Below are 11870 nucleotides of genomic sequence, written 5' to 3' on the forward strand. Positions count from 1 at the left end.
CAGCATCTTTGGCAACACATTCATTTTCACAGTAGCTATACGGCCCAACAAAGACAGTTTCAAATTAGTCCAGGTTTCTAAATCGTTCTTAACTTCATTCCAGATTTTAACATAATTATCCTTAAATAGATTCAAATTCTTTGACGTCATATTTACACCAAGTTACTTTACTTTCTTAACAAAAGATAAACCAGTAGCTTCTTGTAATTTTTCTCTTTCCTTACTATCCAATTTTTTGTCTAATACTCATCTACCTTTTCTGAAATAGGTTTTGGAAAAGATTATGGAAGCCAAGGAATATTTCTCATGCATTTTTTTCATGATTTTTTTAATTAATGAAACATACAGTACAGAATGTACAATACAAAAAAATGAGATGAGCCTAATAATAATAATAATTTATTATTTATACCCCAGCCACTCTGGGCGGCTTTCAACAGAATATTAAAATACAAACAAACTGTGCAGGAATAATTAAATTACACCAGCAAAAATAAAACTTTAAGTACTGCCCTGTTCATGAGATAATGGTAGAACTTTCACAACTGTCCTGGGTTAGCTGTTAAACCTATGGGAAACAATGAACATACATTTTGCATGCCCTTTTACTTGTACTAACTAGAGCAGGGCTCATCGACATCGGCAGCTTCTAGTACACAAAAACCGAATACCAGTACGTCTTCTCTGGCACCCAGAGGGTCCTCTTCTCAGCTGAAATGAGGCTTGAAAGATACATTCTACTATAGTGAGTAGCAAAGGTGTGCTTGGTTGTGGTGGTGGTGGTGGTAGAGAAGGTGTGTGTGTGTGTGTGTGCAGTGCCCACAATTTCTCTGGATGGCTAATCAGCCCACAGGTCCAAAAAGCCTGGCAACCCCTGCACCAGAGGATTGGTGCAGGTTTGCATGGATACCCTTTGGCTAGCAAAGAGTGGATGAGCTGACCCAGCTTATCAGAACACCCCATCTTCCAACATGCCCTAAGCAGACATGCCGTCAGTCATTTTGTAATTTATCCAATTTATGCAGAAACTTTGCTGAAATTTATGGGAAATTTGGGGAAGGGTCATAGCTCAGTAGGAGATTACCTACCTTACAAGCTGAAAGTCCCAGATTCAATCTCTTAACATCTCTAGGTAGGGCTATGAATTAAAGGTTAAAGGTAAAGGACCCTTGGACAGTTAAGTTCAGTCAAAGGCGACTATGGAGTTGCAGCGCTCAGTTCGCTTCAGGCCAAGGGAGCTGGCGTTTGTCCACAGACAGCTTTCTGGGTCATGTGGCCAGCATGACTAAACTGCTTCTGGCACAACGGAACACCATGACAGAAACCAGAGCACACGGAAACGCCGTTTACCTTCCTGCCACAGCGGTACCTATTTATCTACTTACACTGGTATGCTTTCAAACTGCTAGGTTGGCAGAAGCTGGGACAGAGCAATGGGAGTTCACCCTGGCACACAGATTCGAACCTCTGACCTTCCTATCAGCAAGCCCAGGGGGCTCAGTGGTTTAGGCTACAGCGCCATCCAGTCCCCTAGGGCTGGGAATACCACCAGCCTGGTCAGCTGCTTCCAGTCAATGTAGAGAATACTGGGCTTGATGGTGTTGGGATCTAACTCAGTATAAAGTAGCATTCTATGTTCCTAAATAAACTGAAGTTGTGCAGAAGTTGTGGTTTTATGCAAGATACCTTCCCAGCTGCTAATGCCTTGTTTTTGAAGACCAATTTTCTTTGAAAACCATTTAAACAATACAAAAACCATTGCCTCTGCTTCCTCTTCTGGCCATACATAAAACTGCTCACCTCTTGTCTCCTCTTGACATCTGTCCTCTGGAGAGCATAGCTACAGCCATCCCAGCACTCAAAGTGTACTTCCTGCTTTGCTTGGCAGAGGAACTAAACAAAATTAATGGAAATTGCGTACTAAACAAGAAATATTTTCAGTTCATGCATCAAGAGGCAGCAGTTATGTAATGGAGAACAAAGGGTATGCAGATAAGGAGCATTCAGAACAAGTTCCCAGCTCTAACTTCCCTCTGCTTCTGTGGGTAATGTGTTGCTGAGTTGACTACCTCTCATTTCCCTAACCTGGTCCCTTCCACATAACATTTGCCAAGAATTCATGCTGCCATTTAAATCAAGATTTGCCAAGGAAGTCATATGAGAAAAACACATTTGTGTATTCCTGTAAAATATGCAATATGATGGGTTAGCGGGTGTTCAAGACTGGTTTTGACACTACAGGTATTTTATCTTTCATCCAAGAGCCAAAACTTAAAATTGGAATGTAAAATATGTCCCATGAAACGAGTCTAGGCAGCTTTTTGACCACTTCATATCTTCTGGCTTGAAAATCACCAAAATATATTTTTGGCTCCTTCCCTTAATATATAGGAGTCCTCAATCTATGTTTTTTAAATTTCAACCAGGTTGAAATAAAAATAAAAACAGACTAGATATTTTTCCAGGAGAGTTGTGTAAATTAGGAACATAGGAAGCTGCCTTATACTGAGCCAGACCATTGGTCAATTTAGCTCAGTATTGTCTACACTGACTGGCAGAGGCTCTCCAGGGTTTCAGTCAGCCTTACCTGGAGATGCCAGGGATTGAACCATGGCTTTCTGGATACAAAGTGGATGCTCTACCCACCCATATCTCCATGAGCCTTATGTACACATTCTCATTTCTCTAGCTCCAGCACATAATGGGAGCTGACAGTGTCAGAGTCCCATCAAAGAAGTGACACACCTGTTGAGAGTTAAAACTAAACAGTGGGGGGCGGTTCTGACAATTTTTGAAAAGCAATAGGCAAAGTCACTCCTGAGCATCTTCTGCAACATTTTTAAAAACTATGCTGTTTTCTACTCCTGGGTCTGCCAAGAGCCACTAGATTCTGCAGCTGAATTGCCCCTCTCTGGACTCCACCTCCAGACCCTAGCCAGTACTGTACCAGAATCCATTAATTTCAGGAATCTGCAACTCTAGTTGCAATTCACAAGTTGTACACTCTGCTTCCTGAGCAATAGGCTGCAGTCTCAAGTGCACTTAGTATGGAAGATGCTCCACTGAATACAGCAGGGCTTACTTCTGATGCTGCTTAACACCATATATTTAAAGAAGATTCAAACCACATTTAACCCCTCAATTCTGAGCGCTATAGTTTAAGGGTGCCGGGAACTGCAACTCTTCTTACAATTCTACAGTTCCCAGGGTTTGTGCAGGGTGCACTTTGAATGTGCTTTAAAGTTATGTATATGCAGCATGAGTAAACATGTGCAAACCTCTATGCACATATTCTGCAAAGGAAATGCTGCCAAACCCAGTGGGGTATTTTTGAATGATGTGTTCAGGCACAAGCTGCTAACAGGGATTTCTGAACAGCTGACCCTAGCAGCAGGGCTGGCTCAAGACATTTTGTTGCCTAAGGCAAAGAACAAGGCAGCACCTCTATTACACAGAGGGCCAATTGGATTGGCAGTTGAATCTTTTTGATGGTGGATGAGGCCAAAAGCTTACTTAGTCCCTATAGTGTAGGGGTGGGGGTGGCGAGCCGACCCAGGCGCAGGGGGGGCTGTAGGTTGGAACGGTGGCTGCTGGGCATTGGGGGCTGGACTACTGGGCAGCAGAGGAGATGCAGGGCAGCACAGCAGTTGCTGGGTGTCTCGGCCGCTGCAGGTGGGTGGAGCCACTGCCCATCCCTCAAAACACCAGCTACCTAAGTTTTGGCGGCTTATCCTAATAAAGCTCAACAATTGTGGCAACTCCCTTTAAAAAAAAAGCTCATATTGTACTCACAGTGGCCAATCATATGCTTATAGGAAGCCCACAAACATGTTTTCCAATTCGTACTGACAATGGGCTAGTGTTGTCCACCAATGAGGTCAGCAGAGGGCACCAGAGGCCACCTTGCCAGCACCTGCTGCTTGAGGCAGTTGCTCCACTCTGCCTAATGATAGGGGGCCAAATTCTGCCTGGAGAAAACACCAGCGCACCCCACCCAGTTGCAACATGTTTTCTGGCAACTCCGAAGCAAAAGGCGTTTTCTTACAGGGGACTCTTCCAAGGATTGCTATTTCAATTATTTCTTTATTAAGGCAGTCGCGTTGGCAAAAGTTTCCTGCATTGCAGGGGGTTGGACTAGATGACCCTCGTGACCCGTTCCAACTCTACCGTTTTATGATGATAATACTTGGGACCGGCGAAGACAGGAGTGCCTGGCGTGCTATGGTCCATGGGGTCACGAAGAGTCGGACACGACTAAACGACTAAACAACAACAACAACTTGGGACCGGCAGCAACAACGTCCTGGTTTGAAAACAAAGGCACAGCTCGCTTCTTATTGCTGCACGCGCGTATTTATTTCACTAAAACAAAAGCGGGCGGCTTATGAACTCCTCCCTCGCGTCTTCTCCTACCTATCCCGTGAGCAGGGCGGGACTCTCTTAAAGGGAGCCCTACAGCCCGATCCCCTGCGTGCGTCGCCTTTCCTCGGAAATAAATGCGATTTAAGTCCAACGGGACTCCTCCTCTCTAGCCAAGGCAGCCTTAAGGAAAGAACTCCGCCCTGCTTTTGAAAAAGCGGAGGAAGCGAAAACTTTTGGCCGGGTGGGGGCACCGTAGCTGCGACGCAAAGTTGAAGCGCGCTGATTGGCGGAGCGAGCGGCCTATCATCTTTTTTTACGTTCGGGGAAAACCGCCCGAGCTAGTTAAGCAACGCGAAGAAGCGCGGGTGAGTGACTGAGGGCGGGCAAGCGTGGAACTCGAGGGCAGCGGCGGCGCGAGGGGTGGCGGTTGGTGGAGGGTGGGGGGAGAGAGAAAGGCCGCGCGCGCGCTGCTGTGGCGGAACATTCTAGACCGCGGCCTCCCTCAGGGCCTGCGCGGCGGGGCCGCTCCCTTCGCAAGCCGCGGCCGTCGAGGGTGTCGCTTTCTCCCTCAGTGCCTCTCGGCCGCCCTGTTAACGAGGGGGCCCTGGCCGTTGGTTTCCTAGACCCTGCCGACTTGGGACACAAGTGACCCCCAAAGCGGGAGACTGCGGCCCTGGCCGTCGCACTGTGTGGTCTTCGGCTCCTCAGCCCTTCACTTCGCTGGGTGCCTGCGATGCACGGCCGAGCAGCCTCCCCGGCATCGGCGTGCGCCCCTTAACGGTATACGACCCCACAGAAGGACTGGCAGTGGAGAGGGTTCAAATTCGTGCAAACGTTTATTAATTCATCTGCTGCAGTTCTGCACTCCACCTTCTGCCTCCCCGAGTTCACGTTATCCTCACAATAAACCTGTGAGGTAGGTGGGGCTGGCCCGGTGTTACCCGGTGGTTCTTTAATAGCTGAGCAGCAATTTGAACCTGAGACACACACCCCACTTCCTAGTACGTCCCTTTGCTCACTACCACACGGGAGCACACCTACAGTCACAGTGGCCATTGCAGGTGCACACTCGGGTAATAAAATAACTGCCAAGCGCAAACTTTTTACATCTGTGTAGAATAGGAATACACTTCAAAAAGACATTTATTTTTTTAACCCTGCGCTTCACAAGGATTGCATTTGCCAAATAATCCAAATGGTGATGGGTCAAGGAGGCTAGGTCTCCGTTAGGTGCTTTCAGGAAATGTTTCCTGGAAAGCTTCCTCTGGTGCTGTTGATCTATGTATGCACCCACAAGATACCTTGATTTTATTAAATTTTATTAAATTTATTACTCACCCTTCAGCAGGACTTCAGGAGGAGTCCCAGAAGTTCTGGGATTGCTAAATGTTAAGTTGCAAGGCTTCTTGACTCATTTTCCTTAAGCAGCTCTTCCAGTCTCTGCTTGTGAATTTTATAATCCAAATGTCTGATTGGTCTATGCTCAACATTTTGATGGAAAATTGTGGACACTTAAGTATGCCCTGCTTTTTCCTAGGGTACATATACACTGTACATAATGTGTCCAAGGTTGCCAGGCTGCCGCAGAGAAGCATATTATAATGATATTACCTCTAGCTGTCTTGGAAATAATTGGGTCATCTGGAGCTTTTATGAATGAATGGGCCTGACCTGTGTTTGCATGCACAAACCTTGTGCATCATGTCCACTTGTAGGTTTTCATTTCTAGGTTATCTGTGACTGTCATCGTCTTGTTTCTAGTGAATGATGGTGAAAATAGAAAAGGGAAATAAGAATAGATAAAACTACCGGTACTTCTTAAAAATCCAGAATATCATATTAGAGGCAATAAATGAAGAAAATGTTTTGATGAATCCTATGATAATGTTCTTGGGCAGCAACCCTAATCTGCTACAGCATAAATCCCAGTTAGGTCAGTTGTGTTGTGTAGGCTTCTAGGATGTTACATCAGGGCTGCTATGGATATTGTGAAATGGGCATAGGTTGACTTAATTTATCAAAAAGTGCAGAGTTCGGGGTATTTAAAAGAAAAGCAGATTTAGAGACTTTAAATAGATCATATTTATTGTGATATTTGAAGAAATGCTGCCAACACCAACTTGTGCTTCTAGGAAACGTATCCAGTTGCAAAAACAATTGACTAAATGGATCTGAAGTTTTAGATGGTTATTTCTATGTTTACCAAATTAGGCTTTTTATACGATTGTGTCAATGTACTTTTGGAGTGAATTCACTCATCAGTATGTTACTGCCTTAAAATAATGAAAGTTCTGAATACATGAGTACATGAGATGAGAGTGCCTGTGCTTGTGCTTCCTTATTTATAAATCCATAGTCACCATGTTAAAAAAAGAATCTGAATTCCACAATACTGTGAAGTTCTTTTGTAGAAAAACTACAGAGACAGAATAAAGGCATGCCAGAGTACTTTGAATGTTTTCAAATGGTGGTGTGTTGTGAACAGATGTGTTAGATAAGCTTCTTATTAAGAATATCAAACTGTATGTAGCTGAGAGTAGTTTCATGCAGTGGCTGTAGAATTGCAGTTTCAAAAGCCTTGCTTCAAATTTTTTTTTGCTTTATCCTCTTGTTTGATATTTATTTCCCAAATGATCACTTTACAGAGCCAGCATCCTACCTCTGTTTGTTGAGCATTTGTGCTGTTTTGAGTTCTGCATTTCAACCATTTTCCTATTTTTGTTTCCTTTAGCCTCCCAGATCTGTCAAAATGAGTTTACGGAAACAAACTCCAAGTGATTTCTTGAAACAAATCATTGGAAGACCAGTTGTTGTAAAGTTGAATTCTGGAGTTGATTATCGAGGTAAGTTCTGTCAGTCTTGTGCGCCAGTCATCATGATATATTTATGTGATCTTTGAGTTGGGAAGAAAGGAACCAATATAATTTGGATTATGATCCTGGCCTGTTCTTGGAGAGTTCTTCACAGTCAAGCTCAGGCATTATGGGTTATATATACAAAGGTAGGAGTAGTGAGATTAATTTAGTCCCCACATCTGGAATCTTTTTACCATCCCAGCCAAACTTTTTGGATTGAGAATTTGCTCTTTTGAACAGTAAGCCTGGCAACCCTAGCTGATTTTCTTAAATTCTAAGCCTACTTGGTGTTCCAAATGAGGAGCAGGTTGTGATGACATTTCTAACCAATACTAGACCTTTCTGAAGATGTTGAGTGTAAATTAAAAGTTTAAATTTCCCAAGAACTCACTTCATTTAAAAGGATTCTATAGCTAAGAAGAAAGTTGATGGGGAACTTTGAGACTGTACATCTTTTGAGGAGTGAGGTTTTCATGGCACCACTACCATAATAGAGGTGATTCTAGGAAAGAGACCATTTAATGCTTGACAAACACAAGATGAAGGCTACAAGTTTGTAGGGTTTCCCCCCTTTTTACATTGAGAGAGAAAATATACTGTAGTTCTAATTACACAGTTTACTTTAAGGTATTCACAAATATTTTGTTTGCCACGTTTCCAATAACAGCCTTGATAAATATGATCTGAGACCTTAGTCTGCTTTTCTGTTTTCCTTGAGATATGTCTAGCTTTCTAATACCTAGCCAAGGTTACCTTTGCAGCTGGGACTTTTGTTTTAAGAGTGTGTAGACAGTGTGTACAAGTTTGTAGGGTTTCCCCCCTTTTTACATTGAGAGAGAAAATATAGTTCTGATTACACAGTTTACTTTAAGGTATTCACAAATATTTTGTTTGCCACATTTCCAATAACAGCCTTGATAAATATGATCTGAGAACTTAGTCTGCTTTTCTGTTTTCCTTGAGATATGTCCAGCTTTCTAATACCTAGCCAAGGTTACCTTTGCAGCTGGGACTTTTGTTTTAAGAGTGTGTAGACAGTGGAACAGATTCTCCTGAGAGGTAGCGGGCTCTCCTTCCTTGGATGTTTTTAATCAGAGCTTGCATGGCCATCTGTCATGTATGATCTAGTTGAGATTCCTGCATTGCAGTGGGCTGGACTAGATGACCCTTGGGGTTCCTTCCAACACTATAATTCTATACTTCTATGATCTCAACTTCAGTATCTTAATTTTCATCATATTAACTTGAAAGCAAGACCCTTTAACATCATTAGGGCTTACTTGAAGCTGCTTGAAACCTTGGTTTAAGAATACAGTCATACCTCGGTTGTCAAACACCTTGATACTCGGGACTTTTTGGCTCCCGAATGCCGCAAACCCAGAAGTGAATGTTCTGATTTGCGAATGTTTTTCGGAAGCCGAACGTCCGACGCGGCTTCTGATTGAGTGAAGGAAGCTCCTGGAGCCAATCAGAAGCTGTGCCTTGGTTTTCGAACCGTTTCGGGAGTCTAATGGACTCTCAGAATGGATTAAGTTTGACAACCAAGGTATGACTGTAACTGAAATATGTTGGCAGGACATTATTTTTAAAATATTTCATACAACATTCTTTTTTTAAACCCCACAAAATCATTACATATTTTAGAATAAACTCGTAGCATTTTCCCCCTCAAGCCTTCCTCTGAATCTGAATCTTGTTTGCACTCTAAGGTAATATTAAATAACTATATTTAATACTAAAGGTAAAGGTACCCCTGACAGTTAAGTCTAGTCGTGAACGATTCTGGGTTTGCGGCGCTCATCTCGCTTTACTGGCCGAGGGAGCCAACGTTTGTCCGCAGACAGTTTTTCCGGGTCATGTGGCCAGCATGACTAAGCCATTTCTGGCGAAGCCAGAGCAGCACACGGAAACACCGTTTACCTTCCCGCTGTTGTGGTACCTATTTATCTACTTGGACTGTGTGCTTTCGAACTGCTACGGTAGGTTGGCAGGAGCTGGGACCGAACAATGAGCTCACCCCATCGTGGGGCCTCGAACCGCCGACCTTCTGATTGGCAAGTCCAAGCAGCGTAGTGGTTTAAACCACAACACCACCTGCGTCCCATCTTTAATACTACACACTTTTAAAACAAAAGTTGCCTCTTAGATTATTATCTCTTTAGATAACTTAATAATTTAGTTTAACTTTTCCCACATTGTATACCTAAAATGTTTTATAGCTGTAGTATTCCAGTTTTCAGTGATAACAGACATTTGGTCTTGTGTACATGGCTGTTTCCTTCTATTATTTGGATTTATTTGGTTTCTATGCCACCCTTCATCCAAAGATCACGGGGTGATTTGCAATATGAAAACATAAAATACATGCCGTACCATACGAGTTAAACTTGATGTGCCCATGTCCAGTCAAATGCATGACAACTTACTGCAGAATGTTAAGATACAGTAGTCTCAAGATAATCCATAAATGGGAGGATGACCTTTCCAGGCTCCAGAGAAGAAACTATTGATTTTGTGGCAAAGGGTTCAGCTACAGTGGTACTACATTTCATATCCTAAATTCCAGATAGTGACTTACAGTGCAATCCTAACAACATCTGTTTGGAATCAAGTCTTATTGAAGTCAATTGGGCTCACTCCTAGGAAATGGGTAAGGATTGCAGTCTTAATCAGTTTCTTGGAAGGTGTGGCAATTCTTTCTACCATAACCTATAGCTCTACACTTCTGCTTGCTTAGTCATTTTTTGCAATAATGTACTGTACTTGTACTGAATTTTTAATACAGCATTTGATTTAAAAATGTAGCTCTGAAGTCTAAGCAGTTCTGTGGGTCTCATTGATTTTAGGTGTTCTGGCTTGCTTGGATGGGTACATGAATATAGCTCTGGAGCAGACAGAGGAGTATGTAAATGGACAACTAAAGAATAAATACGGGGATGCTTTCATCAGAGGAAACAATGGTAAGTATGCTTAACTAGAAGATACTGGGCTTTGGCGTATTTATCCAAATTGTTTTGAGGGAAGAATTTTTTTGAAAAATTAGGTAATGACTCTTTGTGCACATACTTTTGATGGTAAATTAGATGTAGTAAGCAGGCATCCATAAATGTTCGGCTTCTGTAAAGCCTCATGCAGAATGACATGTTACAACACTTTCCTCTTGCCTCATGTTCTGGTACAAATGAGAGAATCTGAGGTATGATTAAATATTTCAACTCCAGTGAGGCTTTGCGAAAAGGTAATAAGTGATCCGTGTTGCCCTCAAAGTCAAGAGTATGGAGCTCAGTGGTGGTTTGTTTTCTTTTTACTTTATATTTTAGGAATTGTTCCTTGGATTGGAAAATAGATTTTTAGGCAGTGCTTCCCTTCAAACATTTTCCATTAGTTTTCTTGGTGGTTGCACCAGGTTTTACAGAGTTGGAAAAAGAGGCTTTCTTAATCTTTGCAGTGATATAACTTCATTTATTTTAGTAGTGATGCTAGGATCAGGTAAATTAAGCCGGGGTTGGTGGAAATGCATGTATATAAATATTTAAAACAAAGAAACAAAAGACCCTGCAGTGTATGGACACTTGAAACTTTTGGAGCAGTCTAGCAGGTAGGAGCTTCTCTAGTATGATGGCTCAACTTAAGTTTAATGGGTGTGTTATTTGCCCTCCTTATTTCAATGGGAACATTAAGCATTTGCCCTTTTAGTTTCAATGGGAGAGTTGAGCACCTGCATAAATAGCTTGCATTGTAATCAGTGGGCTATAACAATGTTTAGTCCTGGCAGGATCATGCCACTTTTAGGATTGAGTTAGTCTTACTACTGCTAAGATTGTTCATTGTCTTACAAAGAAAAGTATATTTAGAGCTATACTACAGGATTGGCTGCAAGGAATAATGAACAGAAGGAAGCTGCTATACTAGCACTGTTGGTGCAAATATTCAAAAAGTCACACGATGCTATAAGAAATCAGTCTTGTAGCAGGTTTCATACAAAAAGTTGCAGTAGCAAAACCTCTTTGGATTTATTTTGCTTTTCTCACAGTATTATAGTATGAGATGTAAAACAGGCTTTCCATCAATGATCCGTATTTTTGGATCAAACTAGTATTTCTGGCAATAATATTAAGTTTATGGACTGTAGCTGTTACAATTATACCTATTATATATACACTATTATATATACAAGTACATTTATGCAAAACATCCTAATTGTCTTTTCCTCCTTTTAAACAGTTTTGTATATAAGTACACAGAAGAGGAGAATGTGAGCATACCTGAAGATGGAACATTTTTGTATTGCAACTTTAGTTTCTTAACATTATTTTGTTTGTTACTGGCAATTCTTCAGTGAACAAAGTTATTTCATTCTGCTGTAAATGTTACGTGGCCTGTAAGAAAGGATGGTTGTTGTTTTTTATATGTAAAAACAAAATGGAATATTGCTGCAGAGTTTGGAATACATCTTGTATTATAATTTGGAATGAAATAAACTTGGAAAAGAATATGATCTGTTTATGCTCTAAGATAATTTTATACAACAAATGGTACTCACATGAACAGTGGTAAGTTAGAGAATAACACCATAGTGGAAACTAACACCACACTGGAAGCTTTCTTGGACTGCTAAAGTGTGAAAGCCTGTTTTCAAAAGTTTGGATGGCT

The 11870-nt window shown here is 41.9% G+C and overlaps 1 protein-coding gene across 1 annotated transcript; it reads left to right on the top strand.

Moving 5' to 3' along the window:
* The first annotated feature begins 4606 nt into the window (after positions 1 to 4606).
* On the top strand, positions 4607 to 11719 carry LSM6 (LSM6 homolog, U6 small nuclear RNA and mRNA degradation associated). Its single transcript, XM_035112839.2, has 4 exons — positions 4607 to 4727; positions 7094 to 7205; positions 10064 to 10177; positions 11442 to 11719. The coding sequence occupies exons 2-4, from the start codon at positions 7112 to 7114 to the stop codon at positions 11474 to 11476; spliced, it is 243 nt and encodes an 80-aa protein (XP_034968730.1). The 5' UTR covers positions 4607 to 4727; positions 7094 to 7111; the 3' UTR covers positions 11477 to 11719.
* Positions 11720 to 11870: the final 151 nt, after the last annotated feature.

This window comes from Zootoca vivipara, chromosome 9 (assembly GCF_963506605.1).
Source record: "Zootoca vivipara chromosome 9, rZooViv1.1, whole genome shotgun sequence".
Classification (NCBI taxonomy): domain Eukaryota; kingdom Metazoa; phylum Chordata; class Lepidosauria; order Squamata; family Lacertidae; genus Zootoca; species Zootoca vivipara.

What these genes read in the sequence shown, in the direction of transcription:
- LSM6 (XM_035112839.2), top strand. Translation starts at nt 7,112, where the DNA reads ATGAGTTTACGGAAACAAACTCCAAGTGATTTCTTGAAACAAATCATT. An exon ending in TTCTGGAGTTGATTATCGAG is followed by an intron (nt 7,206 to 10,063) that starts GTAAGTTCTGTC and finishes CATTGATTTTAG; the next exon opens with GTGTTCTGGCTTGCTTGGAT. An exon ending in TTTCATCAGAGGAAACAATG is followed by an intron (nt 10,178 to 11,441) that starts GTAAGTATGCTT and finishes CCTTTTAAACAG; the next exon opens with TTTTGTATATAAGTACACAG.